This window comes from Andrena cerasifolii, chromosome 12 (genome assembly GCF_050908995.1).
Source record: "Andrena cerasifolii isolate SP2316 chromosome 12, iyAndCera1_principal, whole genome shotgun sequence".
Taxonomy (NCBI): Eukaryota; Metazoa; Arthropoda; class Insecta; order Hymenoptera; family Andrenidae; genus Andrena; species Andrena cerasifolii.
Window position 1 is genome coordinate 7937842 of NC_135129.1, and position 17389 is coordinate 7955230.

Below are 17389 nucleotides of genomic sequence, written 5' to 3' on the forward strand. Positions count from 1 at the left end.
TCGTTTATTGTAATTTACTTGTAATTTATTTGAAATTTACGAGAAGCTAGTTCAAATATTCTCGCGGGCGATGCGCGCGCACATCTCGCATGCATTTAAATTCGAATTTTCTCGAAAACGAAGATCACAGCGAGCAAACTTCACTTCGCGTTATCGATTCGTTTCTCAGGGATCTATCTCTCGATGGGCGTGTCACGAATTGCGGGACACCCCGTGTAAGGTGTTAATGCGTCAGACTGCCCCGCTGCGTAGACGTCGGGCGGGTCACAGTCAGCAAGGATGTGAGCAGACACGTCAGTATCGATTCACCCCTGACACCTTGTCTGTCGTGTGGATTGACGATCCTATATGTTGGTCGTCTAACGCGTAAAGGCGGATGTAGTTGCTGTTATTATCGAAGGATGCACATCCTCCGGGCGCTCCTTGCTGCAACGCTCCTCTCGTCGCAACAATGCGCCCGTTACGTCGAGGGCCAAGGTACGCGACCCCTTAAGTTCGGGCGTTGTTTCGGAGAATAAGATCTTCATTTTAATTTATAAGTAAAACTTGAATCAATTTAATATATTTATATTTTTTTATTTATTTTTTTTTAGAAACTATTGGAGACGGAGATGGAAATATTTTCATGTGTTTTAGTATTCATTTGGATGTTTCTTAGGGGTTTAAAGGGATGTCTAAGGAAGTAGAGAAACTTTTAATAAAGTTTCTATCGATTCGTTTATTTTTCGGATATAGAAACACTCTCAATGAATATTAAATTATTGAAAAGGGGCTTGAAAATTGTATATATATTGTTGGGAGTTAATAGCCAAAATCTATCGATTTGATGGAACTCCATGCTTGAATTCGGCAAAGTTATATTCACTATTATTATTCAATCGATGTTTCAGTAATCTAGTCCTGCCTTCGCTATTTCTGTTTGAATTAACCACTAGCTTCCTTTACACCTTATTTTATAAAAAAGGGGTGATTTTCAGGGAGTCTCTTTAATTTCTCATTCTTGCGTCACATTTGCAGGTGAAACGGCAAGCGATGAAGAAGATAAGCAAGACACCTCGATGCCGTCCCACGTAACAGTTACATCTTGGAACGTAAGTTGCATCGTCCAAGACCGACGAGCTCACATTCGAGAGCTGTTGCTTCATTCTCGTCGCCCTTTCCACTTGCAAAATAAATGGCCTATCATTACCGTAATAACACCCTATCGATTGCACGCGAGCTGCAATATGCAAGGAGCTAAAAATCATTGCAACGTAGTGCCCAATAAGAATTAAATAAAGCATCAACATTAGATGGTCTGCGGAACTCAACAGAAATTATAAGTTTCGCTTTAATTGACCGACCATTAAATATGCGGGTTACCCTTACGCGCGTGTTAAAGCTCGATTATCGGTATCACTTATCAGTTATCGTGTCACTCGGCAATAATATCGCGATGTCTGTCACCTTGGCGTCTCTAAACCAAAGTTAGATATCAACTAAAAAATTATTTAAATAACGGATCAATGTTGCTTTAACTTTATTCGATCACGTAACGAATACTTCTTTTAACTCTTATTCTTCATTCCAAATTTGTATTTAAATAACAATTTTGCCATCTCTGCTCTAAACATCCGAAGCAGAAATTTAATAAAAAATTTCTACGCAAAACAAACCGCGAAAGCATTTGGTTACGCGGCAGACCTTTAAACTCCTTATCTATTCATCAGAATAAATTCAAAACATGTCCTTCTTGCAGGATATGCCGTTCTCCGGGGTCTCAGAGGAGAACGGGACGTGGGTTGGCAAAGGATACGCGTTTTATATCTTCGATCTGATCAGCTCGAAGCTGAACTTCACGTACACCATTGTTCCACCCAGGAGGCATATCCTCGGCGACGAGGATAATGGTGTCCTTGGTTTGCTTTACAAGAAGGTTCGTCCTGTTAAATTGTAAATACTGTAAAGCACTGGAAAGTGGTTCATTCTTTTTTAATTGTTTACTGCAAAATAACAGCGCATTTAAATTATACAGGAGGTGGACTTAGCTGTCGCGTTCCTTCCGGTGCTACCAGAAATGCGACGGTACTGCACGTTCAGCGCCTCGCTGGACGAGACCCGATTAACAGCCGTGATGAAAAGGCCCCAAGAGTCGGCTACTGGTTCAGGCCTCTTAGCACCGTTCGAAAGAACCGTTTGGTTGCTGGTTTTAGCCTCCTTGATCTTCGTGGGACCTGTTATCTATCTGTTTGCCACTATCAGGTGTTTAAAACCCTTGCAACAAAGTAATTTAAACTTTATTCTAAGATACTTTTAAAATTCAAAACGAGGAGGTCTCTGGATCAGAATATTTCCGTTTGAGCGTTCCTTTTCTTAGCTTAAGGGGAGGTCCAGCGCCACAGGAACGATTTTGCCGCAGCGCACATTTTCACGAAGAGTATACCGAAAACGGATTTATGAATTTGATTGAAAAATTGTTTCTTTACCCTGCAATATGTACATATCAACTATAATAAGCGATACATTAATTTACTTGCATTGTTTGATTTAAAAAAATTCGCGAAAACACCCCTTAACTAATTTCACCTTTGAATACAGAGCGAAGCTGTGGCACGATCCGAACTCTGAAAACTTCAGCTTATCCTCCTGCTTCTGGTTCGTCTACAGTTCCCTTCTGAAACAAGGGACGAACATAGTCGCCACCACAGGTAATTCACTCACCAGTGAAATTGTGTTTTTGCAAAATTGCAATTGCGTCTGCAATTGTTGAATGCTTTTGAAGTCGAATCATACAGACCACCTTTCATTGAATCACAGACTCAACGCGAATGCTGTTTGCCACCTGGTGGATCTTTATATTAATATTAACATCCTTCTACACTGCAAACCTCACGGCCTTTCTGACGAAGCCTCAGTTCACACTATCCATCAGTTCCCTGCAGGACATCGTCCATAAAGGATACAGCTGGGTCACCTACAAAGGGCGCACGATAGATTTCCTCCTCTCTCAGGTAAGATTTTAGAAGAATAATTCAAAGAAGTATTTAGGATAAAGACGATAAGTTTGAAGATCTTTATTCCACTTTGCGGAATCTCTTGCGCTTCCAGGAGAATTACAACGACTTAAGCTTGTTGAACGTGAGCAGGCGTCAAAAGAAAGGCGTCTTCAAGTATTACCAGCCGTCGAATGCGATTTTACAATCTGTTACTACTAGTACGCATTGAATACCGATCTGCGAGACGTAATGAATACTTGATCCGTTACTAATGCGCTGCTTTTCTTTCAGAGAGGCTTTTCCTAGCAGAAGCTCATTACCTGCAGACATTAATATTCAACGATTACGTGAACAAAACACGCAATCATTTGGAACACAGTTCGCGCTGCACTTACGTTATAATGCCGGGAAGCATTCTGGCGATCAACCGTGCGTTTGGCTTCTCCAACGGCTCGGTTGTAGAGAAGCCCATTAATAAAATGTACGTCCTGTGCACTGTGCAGTGATGCCAGAATCGTGGGAGTTCATGCACACATAACCACCACTTATGTATGTGTTTCCCCCTCCATCATTGGAGCCGACTCTCTCCGAACTCTGCATGGGACAAATGCTTAACCCCACTATGACCTACCGTCGTCTCCCACTATGGCCTACCGTCGTCCCCCACTTTCTTCCCATCGCACTTCACACAAGCATATCCCTACTCCTTCCTGTCCATGTGAGCTGTCTGTTGGGCTTCCGTGAACACGGATAGGAGTAGGCATATGCTTTTCTGCAGTGCGATGGGAAGAAAGTGGGGGACAATGTTAGGCCATAGTGGGAGACGACGGTAGGTCATAGTGGGGGTAACCATTTGTCCCACGTCCCACGATTCTGGCATCACTGGTCCTGTGGTTCATGGGTCACTTCGATTTAAGAACTTCTGATCGATTCGTTTAATCATAGGTTGCTGAGATTAGTGGAGACCGGTATCATACAGCATCGGCAAGAGAAGGAACTCCCGTTAGCAGAAATTTGTCCAGTCGATCTTCGCTCGACCGAGAGGCAGTTACGGAACACCGATCTCCTTCTGACGTACAAGATTGTCGTGGCTGGGTACGCGGTTGCTGCGATTCTCTTTCTACTCGAAATAATATTCGGCTTCGTGTCGAGTCGAGTGAAGAATAGGGGAAAAGGGGTCAAGCATAAGGTGGGAGGGAAGCCACAAGTACTATCGGTTAAGAATCCTCAGAAGCGGATGGATTTAATGAAGAGAAGCCCGCCAGCGATTTATCAGAACGCTGGGAACATTCTGATGCAGAGGAAGCAGCAATTTATTAATGGGAGGAATTACTATGTGGTCACGGATAGAGGGGGGGATCGGAGATTCGTCCCCATTGGAACACCTTCTGCTTTCCTCTTTCAATACACAGCTTGATATTCATAATACTTATATTGATATCGAGGATTTAGTGATATCTTCAAATAATTTCTTATTTACCGAATATCACATTATACACGATGTGATCATTTGAGTATCGAGCGATGTACGGGACTTCTGGAGTTTTTCAAAGTTTTGAAATTCGAATTTGCTTTTCGCGCAGAGTTTTCTACGTAATGTTATGTATGTTCCGCGAACCGCGGAGAAAAGTGTTTATACAGGAAATAAATGGTATTTATTTATATTTTATACAGGATATTAATTATTAGAATTAAGGTGATATACTTTGCGAGTGTATAATTGTCATAAACGTTTGATCGACATGGGCGTCTGGGGGGGGGGGGGAGAGGAGCCAAAAGAGGCAGTTGCCCCCCCCGGCTTTTGAGAAAAAATCGCTTATTTTCAAAACTGAACTTTATTAAGTTTATACTAATGAAAGGAATATTTTTAAATTTCGGTTTTAAATTTTTAATTAAATTAGCACTATAAAATGGGTTAAAAAAAGCAAGAGGGGTATATTATTCTTTACCATCATCCCAAAGTTGCCCCCCTTGGAAAAAAGGCTCCTGACGCCCCTGAATGTAGTGGTCTAGCGTTTATATTTCTGGCACTCTATTTCTTACGCTTTTCGTATCGTCAGCAAGTCATTTGTAATGAAATGATATTTCTTACTGTTTTTTTTTTATTTTGCGTTAATCCTACTTTGATTTCGGTAGAAACAACTAATTATACAATAAACGGCGACGCTGGTTGGCTGCGGCCACGCTTGGCTTGGCGGTGAAAACGCCGGGACGTCAAACCAATCAACGCCAAGTTGGGAAACCAACCGACGCCAGCGCCAAGCCAAGTGAGGGTTGATTGGTCCGACGTCACGGCGTCATAACAGATTTCCCCACCATCGTTTTGACCAGTTTGGACATTGTTTTTCTCCATCGTCCTCGCTCCTTGGCGGTGCGAGGTTATGGAGACGTTGCGGAGTAGTTGTAACTAGTTGTGAAATGATCACAAGCAACGGTACTGTCGCGTGATTCCTTGCATTTAATGAATAAATCGGCGTACGTTCCTTCAGCTCGTAGGAACAGCGTGCACTGTGCTCGCAGTCATGAACGTCAACGGCGATAGTATCGACGTTTACGGTCTCGTCACCGAATTGAGTAAACACATACTGCAACTACTGTATCGTCCTTGTTACAGTCGATATCCTCGGTTTACTTACGATTCTGACGTTACAGCGATAAAACGCCTTCGAGCGAAAGCTTTCGAAATATTATTAAACAAAAAGAAAGCGGATGTATCAGCTCTCAGTGAAGGTGACTTTTGCCTTGTCGCCGCCACCGTTGTTGATCGTCATTACGATTTCTCTGTTTGTATATTGTTTTACAGAGTTGGAGGAAACAGATCCCATCGTAGAGATACAAAAGTACGCCTTTGTACTGAAAGTGGGAACAAGACGTGCCCGCGATGCTGCCACCTTGGAATATCTGTTACAAGAACTCGAAGAGTCCTCGTTTTCGGAAACGTCGTCGGTTTATCCTGTGCTGCGACTATTACTGCGACTGAAAGATTCCAAAAGTAATCTGACGCCGATAACGGTAAATCTAGATTTTCAGTGCCGACGATGCGTTGCCGTGAGTTTCATCCTGTTTGATCCGTTTCCTCAACATTGTTTTAGAACATATTTTATTGCAACGAACCGAATCCTGCTGTACCGGAAGTTCGTTATACCGACGACGACGTACCTCCGTTCCAAATGTATCCCATGGAATGCTTTATATTGTCGGATAAATTTGAAGCGACTCTGGAACCGCGGAGGCTTCCGATCGCGTGCGCCGCCCCTACGCAGTCTGTCATCGATGAATTGTGCTTTTCGCGTGGCCCAATAATATCCAGAGGCGCCATCGACGCCGAAACATACATCGGGTAAGCTTTATACAAAATTATTATCGTCTCGGCCGCTCGAGACCGTTTTGAAAATAACTTTTCGCGTATTGTAGCACCCCCGTTGCTCCTGCTTTCGCGTCGACCCACGCGTTCGAGACGATGTCGTCGCAGGCAATGATATCCTCGAATATAAATTACACGGCAACTCCGATCATGGACATGTACGTTTTACAGGAAATAGTGGTGAGAAGAATCTTACGAATAACAAAAAAAAAAGAACTACAACGTACGTACAAAAGCTGCATAGAAATCGCGCGATGTATTGGCATTTTCTTATTTCCGCTACGCAATCTGGTGGCTAAAATTAAAGCAGTATAATCGGGTTAGCTGTCACATGTAATTGGCAGTATTGGGAATTTCGACTGTTTGATGATCGATTTTGTAAAAAACTCTTTTAGCTGCATTACCCGTGTCTACCCCCTTAAGGTGCAATTTTATGCTGACGTTCGACACTCGTTTTGAGCGTCAAAATCAATCACCTAAACCGAGTTTAGCTTTTATGCTTGATGCTGAAAGTCACGTGGAAATTGCACCTTTACTCTTCTGTCGATTTCTTATTCCCTTTTTTTTTTTGTTCTTTTAGATGCTCGGGGACGAGGAACAAAACGAATCAGCTTTTGTTCCCTGGGAAAAGGGGCTCGTGACGAGTTATTTGAATCTCCCATCAGCCCATACAGACACGGTTGCCGCGAAAACCGAGAGCGTTTTACGCGCGTGCAAGTCTTACGATCATACTACCGTTACGGACGAATTAAACGATACCACAAATGTTTGGAATCATATATGGAGCCAGGTCGACGGTAATAATACCGATGCGACTGCTTTGGAGGATTACCGGACGTGGGAGTGTTTCGGAGAGGTACTACCGGCCGCCAAAGAGTCAACGTTCGTGACCGATACGCCAGCGGCGGCGATATATCTGGCAAAAGTGAAGCAAATGAATAGTCTGCCACTGCTCTCAGGGAATGTGAGGATGAGGAGGAGCAAGTCTCGCCACTTTCTCTACAGACGTATCAGCTAGATGTATTTTAACTCTGTTCTTGCTTTTCACACCGCAGGTGATGGACGCTATACCGCTGCTGGAACAAGTTTCTACGAAAAAGTTTGTCAACGATATCGAGTCCATGTTGATTGGAATAGAATCGGACACCTTTGAATACACGCACACGGTATATATATATATACATCTATTCCAACAGAGTTGGTTGAGCAAGTTTGAGATTAATGAGAATTGAACGCGCGCAATTAATCCGTGATTTTGTAGACTGGATTCAGCCTACGAAAAGGCATTAGCGTGTATGGCGCGTGCTCGGAATCATTGGAAAACATATGCCAGGAAGCTGTTAATTGGGGTAACTGTTTCAAGTTCTTGACGCATTTTGTTCAGCCGAAAGAGCGGAATGGCAAATTAATACAAGAAGGGCTTATATACAAGGTTCGAAGCGAAATTATGTAAAAGCCTCTTTATAAACCGATTGTTGGACGGTCGTTTCTTCTTTCGCAGGCGATGTGTGCGAACATAAAAGAGCTACTACTTTATTATCAGGCGGCACTGTTAAGAATTTTCTCCCGACACGATAAGAAAGAGAGATTGCTGGAGACGTTGCGGAAGGTACGCCCGGTTGCTGTGCTAATCGCCAAGGTTGCTAAGCTTTGCGAACTTTACAAAGAGAATGGGTGCGCGTTTAGGGAAGGAAATACGATTCTGACTAGAATCTATAACGAAGCGATTAAAGTTACGGATCCCAAAGTTGCCTTGGTATTTTATTCTTTGTTAAAGGCTTGCTGCGAAGTTTACTTCAGGTACGTACGTTACCCACTACTCCTCTGTTCCGTGGCCTGTAGAATCGCCATCCGTTTGTTCGCAGGTTTTTACAGAAATGGATGTTCGAAGGAATATGCGACGATATCTATGGAGAATTTATGATACAAGTGCGACCGCAATATTTGCGCAATAGGAGTCAAAGATTTTGGACGAAGAGTTTCAGCGTTTGCAACGAAGCGGTTCCAGGCTTCTTGACCGATCTAGCGGAATCGATACTCCAATGTGGCAAGACGGTGCGACTTTTAAGAATCTGCGACACCAAGGTAAGCGCGCAGCACTGCGTACGCGACGAGACGCGGGACGAAAATTATCGTATCGTATTCAACTTTGCGTGAACGACGACGATGATTTAGAATCCCGTGTGCCACGTTTGCGTGACCGAGCAGCCTGAAGTAAAGGTTTGCTTGAGCGTCGACGCGTTGTACGAGCAATCGTCGAGATGCCGGCGATACGAGTCAAGTGGCAAACTGGCTCTCGGCCCGATTCTTGACCTTTCCACGGCTATCTTGAATGAAAAACGAACGGAGAAGGAAACGGCGGACTTCGTCGTTCGCGCTCAGTGCGATAAGTTACGGAGAATTCATGGTAAGCGCGTCCTTCCTTCCTTCCCCAATGCAATGAAACGACGCACACATTTCTGGATTTTTGTGAAGAACGAGAAGACGCGTTGAAGCAAGTAGCGCGGGCGAAACGCGAATTTCTGTCGAGTTTGAAGGAACAATTTTCCACCACGCTACGACGACGAAAGGAGAAGGAAAACGAATCGTCGAATAGGGTGGCGGTAATTTGCCAAACCGGACAAGATAATGAACGGTACTGTTTTCAGTTGGTTATTTTATTCATAAATTCTACAAATTTGCAATAATAATGTGTAATATCGTTTTGCTTACAGAACCCGCCTTCTGAATTACTACGAGAGCCTGACGGAGGACGTTGATAAGCGTTGCATGCGTTCTCGATGGCGCGCTAAAAGAATGACTTACCGCGACAAGAGAGTCGAAGCGTTGATGATTGCGACGAGAAACAATTGTTCACGGGATGTGCCTAGTAAAGTTATTAAAGGAGCTCGTTCGCTAATCACTTTACGCTCCTTGACCGAGACTCCCGTTTCGTTCCAAGATGAAAACAAAAACTACGGGACAACGGCGTCCCGCGAAACTACAGGCAACTGCGATAACGAAAAAGACGGCTTTCGCGATTTTCTGGGTAATCATCGAAGATCAGAGGGACTGAGCGAGGACGCGTTCCCCAAACATTCGATCGCTGCTACCGCCGATATAGATTTGTTTTACGATCTCGAAACGACGATACCTTACGCGAGCAAAGCGCCGGACGATATTTTACACCGTCTATCCGTCTATGATAAAGATGACGGCGCATCGACGACCATCCAGAGGCCCACTTTCTTGAATGTCTCCGCGGTCGATGATGATACGACGGCTCTAGCAACATTAGAGTCGCGAACGAGCAAATACCGGGGATCTTTGGGCTGCGACATGACACCGAACAACAACCAGCTTGTTGTCGTTGAGTTACAACGACGTAATGCGAATAACCTGGCTAGGAAGGCCAGCGATTATTCCGACGACGACGACGAAGCGACCGTGGATCCCTTACGTCGAGAGAGCGATTTTACAACACCGATGTCCTGTACCACGGATGATAACAACTTCGCTTCGCTGGTACAGAGCCCTAGTTCGGACGCGCGTGACACAGACACAACGGACGTACAGGAAGATGATTCGAGGTCTCGAGAAGCTCCGTTTCCGTCAACAGGGGCCGACTTCACTGCCGCGTCGCCCTCGGTGACGACGGCTGCTGCTGCTCCTTGTTTGTCCGTTGCCGACGTCGAGATAATTGATCACACCTCTCTGCAGGCATATCTGGAAAAGTCGATTCGTATACCTCTGAATGTGCAAAGCCGTCTGGTTAACAACGCTGTTATCAAGTACTTCCTGAAAGAGAATAACTTGCTGTTACATTTGCACAGTCTGCGTAGCTACTTCTTCTTGTTGAACGGGGAGTTCGCAAAGAGCTTGACGGATTCCCTCTACGCGCGCTTATACGACATCTCGATACCCGTCGAGTTGTTCAATTCCGCTACGTTAACGAATCTGTTGGAACGAGCGCTCGTTAATTCGTTCAACAATGTGTACGTTAACTCGGAACTTCTCAGCCTCTCGGCGACGGATACACCGGCTCAGTTGCACGTAAGTTTCAGTATTTTTTTATTACCAAATCGGATCGAGATCGGTGCTTCGAAACAAAGCAGCCGTGTACGTACTAGGCCTTTTCAATACTGCGCGCAGATATCGGACCCAACCGCGTTGGACTGTCTTTCTCTCAACTACAAGATAAATTGGCCGCTAAACATCATACTGGACGACACGGTTATGCAGCAGTACGGTAAAGTGTTTAAATTCTTAATAACGAGTGGCCGAGTTTCGTGGGTGTTGCAGGAAGACTTTGGTATCCTGAAGGGAGAACGAAAAGCAGCTACGTCGGAACAGTATCATAAGGTGGGTGTGGGCGTGAGAGAGTGCGAATATCGAGAAATCTAATCTTCCCAAGTTAATCGTTAATTTCTCTGTTTCGTCGATAGCTGCAATTGTACAGACACTCGATGACGCAGTTTATGAACGCTTTGCACAATTATTTAACCTGTACCGTTCTATATGCGAGTTGGACCGAATTCGAAAAAGATTTGGGAAATTCTTTGACCGTGGATCAGATTTATTTATCGCATGTAAATTACATAAAACGGATACTCTCGAGGTAAGAAGTCGCGAGCTTCATCTCCGTCTGGATCAGAACGAGGAGAGAACCATGTGACGTCTTGCTTTGTTTTCATCTTGTCTCATTTTACAGATGCATGCTCAACACTCGCGGTGAAAAACTACGCGTATGTTTGAACAATATATTTAGAGTTATTCTGAAATTTCACAATAGATTAAGGTCTCGAGGCTGGACAGTGAAACCTACGGGGTATGTTCACCCGAACTTTAAAAGGCTGGAGCAAATGTACCGAGCGTTCTGCGAGCTACGCGCGTACATGGCGCATGTCGCGTACAAGTTAGCTACCAGCGGATATCAACCGCATTTAATGCATTTCTTAAACGCTCTGAATATAAATCAAATGTACGATTTGACCGCTGCGACTCATCCTTGCTCTGCGGGTCCTTTGGAACTACAATGAATAATATATTATCACAATTTTCACTTTTGCTCCGTCGTCCTCTTGTTCTCGCGCCTTCTCTCGCGCACGAACCCATCGTAGAGAGTGATGGGGCACGCCTCATGTCCCAGCTACATGATGATAATGTTCTACCGTGTCGCATTTATTTTTACATCTCGCCCTCAACTAATTCGTTTCGATTAGGCCGTGGCACGTGTCGGTGCACTTTTAGCAAGTACACTGGCGCAGCGCGAGCACAGACCGCCGTCCTCTGGAGTCTCGGGGTGATACCGTCTGCATCTTTCGCACTTGCGTACTTGTCGCGTATCGTGCACTTGAATTCGCGTTTCCGTTATCGTAGGGCTTTCCAACAACGTTACCGACGATAACTGCAATATTTCGCACAACTCGGACATGGAGGATGTTTCCTCGCCGTGCAGGAGCTGTGTGTGTAAAAAATAAAACAGCACTGTGTAGACCAACAAAGTCTTCCATTGATGCTTACGTAGGTACTTACTTAAAGAGTCATTATACTTTATAGTAGAATACAACATATAATGAAATAAATCTTTTTGGTATTTATTAAGCTACTCTTATATTATAGAAAAAAAATTAAAAAGAATTTTACAATTTGTTTTAATGTTTTTTTTTACAGCGTCAATATGACTTCTAAAAAAGAAGGTATGTTCATGGCTTAGGTGATTTCCCGGCTGAGGCTTATAAATCTGAGCCGGGAAAATTACCTACGCCATGAACATACCTCTTTTATTAGGTGCCATATTGACACTGTAAAAAAACAAATAAAACAAATTGCAAAAATTCTTTTTGTATAATATAAGAATAGCTTAATAAAAACCCAAAAGATTTATTTCATTATATGTTGCAGTTACTAAGAAACATATCTTTAAAAATAGCTTAATTTTTCGGCGGTTCAAAGTAGAATGACCCCATCAAGTATGTGTATAGGTATGTACACTCACAGAGAGCGAAGCAAAGTCGTCCTCTGTAGCTTCTACGGTAGCGGACAATTCCCACGTCTTTCTACAGCCCATGTTCGTCACGTTGTCCCGTAATCGAATAGCCGCGTCCACGCGATCCGCGGTTCCGGGATCGTTCCACGACTCTGGTATCTTGAACGCGGTATGGTGCAATGGTATCGTCTCTGCGCAACCACAAAAGCAGATTAACGTGGAGATGATTGATCCGTTGAGAGATCTATCGTCTCGAATTAAAAAAAGAATTGATAACATCCACCCAACATTACCGTGATTAAGAGTGTGGTATAACCACACCTCTTCCGCCAAATGCGGTAGAATCGGAGCGATGGTTCTCGCAAGAACGGTTATAATATCTCTTACGACCTGAACGGCCGCGATGCGTGCCGGAGATGTCGCCTCGTCGCAATAAATTCTATCTTTGATCAAGTAGCAGTAAAGACCTGACAGATCATTCGCGACAAAGTGCATGATCGTTTTACCCGCGTGGTGGTACTCATAATTGTTGTAATGTTCTTGCATCTGATAGTAATAATAATAAATTACAGGATATACATATCGTCTTCCCGCCTGTGTGCCTTAGGGACTCGAGGAAACTAGTCAAGGCACAATTTGTTTTCTTACCTTTTCGTGGTAACGATACAACGAATACAGCATGTATTTGTCGATGATTCGGTATCGCGGTTCGCATTCCGTGCCCTCGCCGTGGTAATGGTACGAAACACCCAGCAGGAAACGCAGTATCAAACGTAATCTGTGAACGGACTGTTTGCATTCATCGAGCAATGCCCTCGAAGCCGGCACTTGCGTGTGTTGACATCCGTGATTGGCCACCCACCATCTGCGTTCCCGGAAACAAGTAAAGAAATATAACGTTCGATCGTGCGTTACAATCTTGTTTCATTTAAGGAGGCAGGTTACCCTCAACAGTCCAAAATCAGGCCCTTCTTCAAACGCATATTCTGAAGTAATAAATGAATATAGAGATAAATTTTGTTCTGATTTTAAGCGTCATTTCGTTAACTTCAATGCACAAAAGAAAATTTTAAATATATTTATAGGAAACAAAATTATAAATATAAATGTGAAAGCGTGTACGCGATGCGCCGTGGTAAATTACGTAAAACACAAAGTAAAGGCATTTTTAGAATCTGTAAGACAGTCTCCATCTCGTGCAAGAAGCAAAATTTTGATAAACAAATTAATACAATTTTTATATGGATGTTTCTGATTTTATTCTTTTTCGTTGGAAAAATATTTTTTATCTTTCTTTTAAGAATTTATATTGAAAATGTGCTCCCAATACATGGAGGGTAACAGTTTCCTGCAACTCCCTGTAAATTTTCATTCAAATCGTTGGAACGGTTTTCCAGATTTTAAATCGCGTTTAAAGTTGGACACCGTTATCCGATCTCACATGCAGGCTCGTACATTTTTTACTGTAATTCCTTCAATTTCGGGAATTTCGAGGCCCGGTTGCGCGTAAAATACGTAGAAAAGATGTAGCTAGTGAAATATGCAAACATCCTGAAAACTAATTTTGGAAAATTCTGAGGTAACCTACCCCCTTAAATTCCTACAATCTCGTCGCGTACCTTAAAACATCGACGCCATACACTGGCTGTCTCTGCGTGTCTGATCCACCTAGTAAAAGTTCATCTGGATTTATCACATTCCCCACCGATTTAGACATTTTTAATCCGTTTTCGTCGACTGCGAATCCGTGCACGAATAACGCCCTAGAAGCCGAACCGAAGATTACAAGAATGCACACGGTACGACGTATGCGTGTGCGTGCGCTCACCGATAAGGTGGCCGTTCCTGTAAAGCAACGGACGTTATTAAGGACGACTGGAACCAGCCGTTGAATTGGTCGTATCCTTCTAAGTAGAGATTCGCCTTGCCCTCGGGCAAAACTGCTGACCATGAGATACCACTGTCGAACCAGATATCCATAATATCCTGGAATATACATACACACGTACGTACAATAGTATTATTTATGCTGTGCGAATTTTTAAATGAAATTTCACCTTTCCCTTTTCAACGTCATCATCCACATCGGGGATCTCCAGGCCTGCGATCACGTCTGACCCTAATAACTCTTCCTCCGAATATTTCCACCAACAGTCGGGACCGTATCGATCGATCGAACAACACAAACGTTCGACCAATGCTCTGCCGAAAGAAACAAGAAGAAACGGGTAAAGGGAAAGCAAAGCAGGCAAAGAGCGACCGTGAGTTTCTATGTGTACGTATGTTTACAAAGCGCACCTGTTCGTAAACGCTTTGCCAGTTTTTTTGCTGCAGAGTACAGGTATAGGTGTTCCCCAAGAGCGCTGTCGCGAGATGCACCAATACGGTCGTTCCTTGATTCCAATGAGCAAGGCGTTTGTGAAAGATTTGCGGTTGCATTCCGGATACACCTTTACATCTGTTATGCTGTCCTTGTACAGCATAAAAGCAAACGTATTTTAATCGACGTTCACTATCACATAGGTTCATGATAACGGACAACAAGATTGATAGATTGCTTACGATAATCTTTTCTCTCACAGAATTTATATCAATGAACCATTGATCGCTAGCACGGATAACCACGGGCTGCTTTGTTCGCCAATCATACGGATAACTATGCGTGAATATTTCGACATGCAATACATCCCGAGCGATACGCTCCAAGACTTTTTCAGTACATCCATCTGTCGATACTTTTGTTCCGTGGAATTCCAAGCCAGCCGCTTCGGTAAATCTACCATTGTCATCTACTAGGGATAACTGTAAAACATTGCTAACAATCAGGACATCGAGAGAGATGGAGAAATAGAAAAGAGTCAACTTACAACGGGAATGTTGTTTTCAATCGCAACTAAAAAGTCCTCCTGCCCGTGTGCCGGAGCGGTATGTACCAAGCCAGTCCCCAAGTTCATTGTAACGTGGCGTGCAGCCAGAAAGGGTAACTTGGTTCCGTTCAACGGATGAAAATACGTGGTACCCTCCAATTCCTTTCCTAAAACGAAAACGTGTATAGATTCGTCGTTACTACTACTCCTCGGTAACTTGAACTCGGAAAGCTGTTTTTCGAATCGCTCGTCCGTACACACAGCGACACACGCGCATCAAAGGGGATGCCAGTTACGAAACACGTTTACCTTGGACGCGTGCCACCGGTGTTAGTGGACCGATCTTGGATTCAACGCTCTTCAACAACTCCTCGCCGACGACATTCAAGTTCCCCTGGCCATCTTCGGCGAAACAATAGGTGGAACCCGCCGAGAAAGCTAGAGCTTGATTGGCCACTAAAGTCCACGGGGTAGTGGTCCACGTAAGCGCGTATACGGTGCGATCGTTGAACGAGCTCAAATTGTCAGGAAAATCGGCCACACGTAAACGTACGATTGCGGCTTTACTTTGATGCTGTTTGTTGTATTCTAATTCAGATTCCGCTAATGCTGTTCTGTATGCGAGGTATAAGGTGGTATTTTATTTGTCGAGTTTGCATAGCTGTAAAGATACACATTCTTTTCCCAACCTACTGTATTCTCTCTCTCTACCTGGAAGAAGGAGACCAATAGACTGGCATGAAATCCCTGAATACGATACCCCTCTCGTATAACTTTATGAATTGACGGAGTTGATTTTTTATATAGGAAGACTGATTTGTAAAGTAGCATCCAGATTCTCTCCAATCAGCCATCACGCCCCACGATTCGAAAGCTCGTTTCTGTTGCGCGATAGCTTGTTCGGCGTATCTTCGAGCTGAGTAGAAGTGTGCGAACAAAAAAGAAGAATCAAATCGGCAAGGAAGGATTTAGTGTTTTGGCATTACAGTGGAGCGTCAATTATTTGGACCGTCGAATTTCCAAACCACCTCGGCACCAAACAGTTAGGATAATTGACGCTCTACTGTAGTACTAAAATAATATACGAAAGACTGGAGTCCACCGTGCCGGCTGTACCTGTTTGCCTGATTTCCAACGGGTCTTGTATATTAACGCCGTGAATGGCTTTCAGCTCGATTGGTAATCCATGGCAATCCCAGCCTGGTACGTAGTGAACTCGCTTCCCACGCAGAACATGATTCCTCAATGTTATATCCTTGAGAATCTGAAATAATACAGCAAAGCGTTAAGGCGCGCGTGTGGCTACAAAAGTGATTTTTCCCGACGCTCTAACTCTGAAATCTTTTAAGTACGAACTTTATTGATGGCATGTCCCATGTGTGGAGTTCCATTCGCGTAAGGAGGTCCGTCGTGCAAAACGAAATCCGGTCCCTGTAGATTCTTCCGTTGCCACTCGTACAATTCGGGAAAACCACAATTCTGATGAATACAACGTAATGACACTGATGGCGTGCGTGATGGATGGAAAATTCATAGGAACTATGTTCCTCGTTTACTTACCCTGGTTAAATATTCATCCCTCTGTATAAGTTTACTTCCGTCAAGTTGAGCTGGAAATTCGGTACGTGGAAGTAAGACCGTATCCGTGTATTTCTGTTGTTTTTTTTTGGACGTAATTTTTACTTTTGTACTACTGGTTAATTGTTGGTCGTTTACTATTCTACGAACTCGACTCGTAGTAAACAACGTTCGCTTCTGCCTGAATACAAGTCTGTGCATATTCATCGGGCCGGAATAATCTACGATCAGCACCACATAGGACCCAGGGGCACCTTTTTCCGTTATCCGGTCGAGCTCAAACTTTACACAGATTTTTTTCTAATTATTTGGAACTATTCTGGAGGGTGCCCCGAAGAAAATCTTGCAAAAAAATGTTACCAAGAGTAAATAAGAACCACCCATACATACCGTGCAAGTACACGAACGAAATGGATGGGCATGCAACTCGGTAAATGATGAGCCTCGCGTAAGTATACTTTACGTCATGAAAAAGGCTTAATAGATACTAGAATGCTAAAAAAGAAATACCTCGTAAATAGAGAATGCGTGTGTAATTTGAAAAGGAGCTCAAGTGGTAGGTATCAGAGCCAGAAGTTAGGTACTCTACTGTCCGTTCTGGTTCGTTCCTGAATCCAACAGATCCGAATTCGGCCGG

At 43.7% G+C, this 17389-nt stretch overlaps 3 protein-coding genes and 1 long non-coding RNA gene across 8 annotated transcripts; 2 read left to right on the forward strand and 2 right to left on the reverse strand.

Annotated features, from left to right (window-relative positions):
• The first annotated feature begins 63 nt into the window (after positions 1 to 63).
• Ir76b (Ionotropic receptor 76b) lies at positions 64 to 4644 on the forward strand. Of its 2 annotated transcripts, none has more exons than XM_076824741.1 (9): positions 64 to 477; positions 1018 to 1091; positions 1739 to 1915; positions 2015 to 2241; positions 2578 to 2687; positions 2797 to 2990; positions 3088 to 3193; positions 3267 to 3456; positions 3921 to 4644. In XM_076824741.1, the coding sequence occupies exons 1-9, from the start codon at positions 402 to 404 to the stop codon at positions 4390 to 4392; spliced, it is 1626 nt and encodes a 541-aa protein (XP_076680856.1). In that variant the 5' UTR covers positions 64 to 401; the 3' UTR covers positions 4393 to 4644. The 2 variants fall into 2 exon arrangements, with proteins under 2 accessions (XP_076680856.1, XP_076680857.1); XM_076824742.1 differs by having other exon boundaries at positions 66 to 477; positions 594 to 1091.
• Positions 2308 to 3851, reverse strand: LOC143375533 (uncharacterized). 2 transcript variants are annotated; one of them, XR_013086927.1, is made up of 5 exons: positions 3371 to 3851; positions 3037 to 3295; positions 2777 to 2953; positions 2566 to 2650; positions 2308 to 2466 (listed from the first exon to the last, which is right to left on the reverse strand). It is a non-coding gene; the product is annotated as an uncharacterized LOC143375533 (long non-coding RNA). The 2 variants fall into 2 exon arrangements; XR_013086926.1 differs by having other exon boundaries at positions 2566 to 2653; positions 3371 to 3667.
• Positions 4645 to 5295: 651 nt separating the features above from the next.
• Positions 5296 to 11385, forward strand: Grip163 (gamma-tubulin complex component 6). 2 transcript variants are annotated; one of them, XM_076824258.1, is made up of 15 exons: positions 5298 to 5705; positions 5779 to 5987; positions 6068 to 6315; positions 6390 to 6519; positions 6920 to 7303; positions 7395 to 7505; positions 7601 to 7771; positions 7841 to 8139; positions 8205 to 8424; positions 8515 to 8746; positions 8815 to 8974; positions 9054 to 10371; positions 10471 to 10680; positions 10764 to 10936; positions 11030 to 11385. In XM_076824258.1, the coding sequence occupies exons 1-15, from the start codon at positions 5498 to 5500 to the stop codon at positions 11355 to 11357; spliced, it is 4401 nt and encodes a 1466-aa protein (XP_076680373.1). In that variant the 5' UTR covers positions 5298 to 5497; the 3' UTR covers positions 11358 to 11385. The 2 variants fall into 2 exon arrangements, with proteins under 2 accessions (XP_076680374.1, XP_076680373.1); XM_076824259.1 differs by lacking the exons at positions 10764 to 10936; positions 11030 to 11385 and having other exon boundaries at positions 5296 to 5705; positions 10449 to 10571.
• Ilers-m (Isoleucyl-tRNA synthetase, mitochondrial) lies at positions 11065 to 17388 on the reverse strand. Of its 2 annotated transcripts, none has more exons than XM_076824263.1 (16): positions 17263 to 17388; positions 16735 to 17094; positions 16531 to 16653; positions 16291 to 16438; positions 15886 to 16090; positions 15484 to 15788; positions 15175 to 15341; positions 14870 to 15109; positions 14606 to 14778; positions 14365 to 14509; positions 14136 to 14293; positions 13927 to 14070; positions 12956 to 13172; positions 12601 to 12853; positions 12317 to 12498; positions 11065 to 11779 (listed from the first exon to the last, which is right to left on the reverse strand). In XM_076824263.1, exons 2-16 carry the CDS (start codon positions 16957 to 16959, stop codon positions 11537 to 11539), a joined length of 2928 nt encoding a protein of 975 aa, XP_076680378.1. In that variant the 5' UTR covers positions 16960 to 17094; positions 17263 to 17388; the 3' UTR covers positions 11065 to 11536. The 2 variants fall into 2 exon arrangements, with proteins under 2 accessions (XP_076680378.1, XP_076680379.1); XM_076824264.1 differs by having other exon boundaries at positions 16735 to 16973; positions 17263 to 17375.
• Position 17389: the final 1 nt, after the last annotated feature.

What these genes read in the sequence shown, in the direction of transcription:
- Ir76b (XM_076824741.1), top strand. Translation starts at nt 402, where the DNA reads ATGCACATCCTCCGGGCGCTCCTTGCTGCAACGCTCCTCTCGTCGCAA. An exon ending in TTGGTTTGCTTTACAAGAAG is followed by an intron (nt 1,916 to 2,014) that starts GTTCGTCCTGTT and finishes TAAATTATACAG; the next exon opens with GAGGTGGACTTAGCTGTCGC. An exon ending in TATCTGTTTGCCACTATCAG is followed by an intron (nt 2,242 to 2,577) that starts GTGTTTAAAACC and finishes CTTTGAATACAG; the next exon opens with AGCGAAGCTGTGGCACGATC.
- Grip163 (XM_076824258.1), top strand. Translation starts at nt 5,498, where the DNA reads ATGAACGTCAACGGCGATAGTATCGACGTTTACGGTCTCGTCACCGAA. An exon ending in TAAGTTACGGAGAATTCATG is followed by an intron (nt 8,747 to 8,814) that starts GTAAGCGCGTCC and finishes ATTTTTGTGAAG; the next exon opens with AACGAGAAGACGCGTTGAAG. An exon ending in CGTCGGAACAGTATCATAAG is followed by an intron (nt 10,681 to 10,763) that starts GTGGGTGTGGGC and finishes TTTCGTCGATAG; the next exon opens with CTGCAATTGTACAGACACTC.
- Ilers-m (XM_076824263.1), bottom strand. Translation starts at nt 16,959, where the DNA reads ATGAATATGCACAGACTTGTATTCAGGCAGAAGCGAACGTTGTTTACT. An exon ending in ATGACGTTGAAAAGGGAAAG is followed by an intron (nt 14,294 to 14,364) that starts GTGAAATTTCAT and finishes TGTATATTCCAG; the next exon opens with GATATTATGGATATCTGGTT. An exon ending in ATACCACACTCTTAATCACG is followed by an intron (nt 12,499 to 12,600) that starts GTAATGTTGGGT and finishes GTGGTTGCGCAG; the next exon opens with AGACGATACCATTGCACCAT.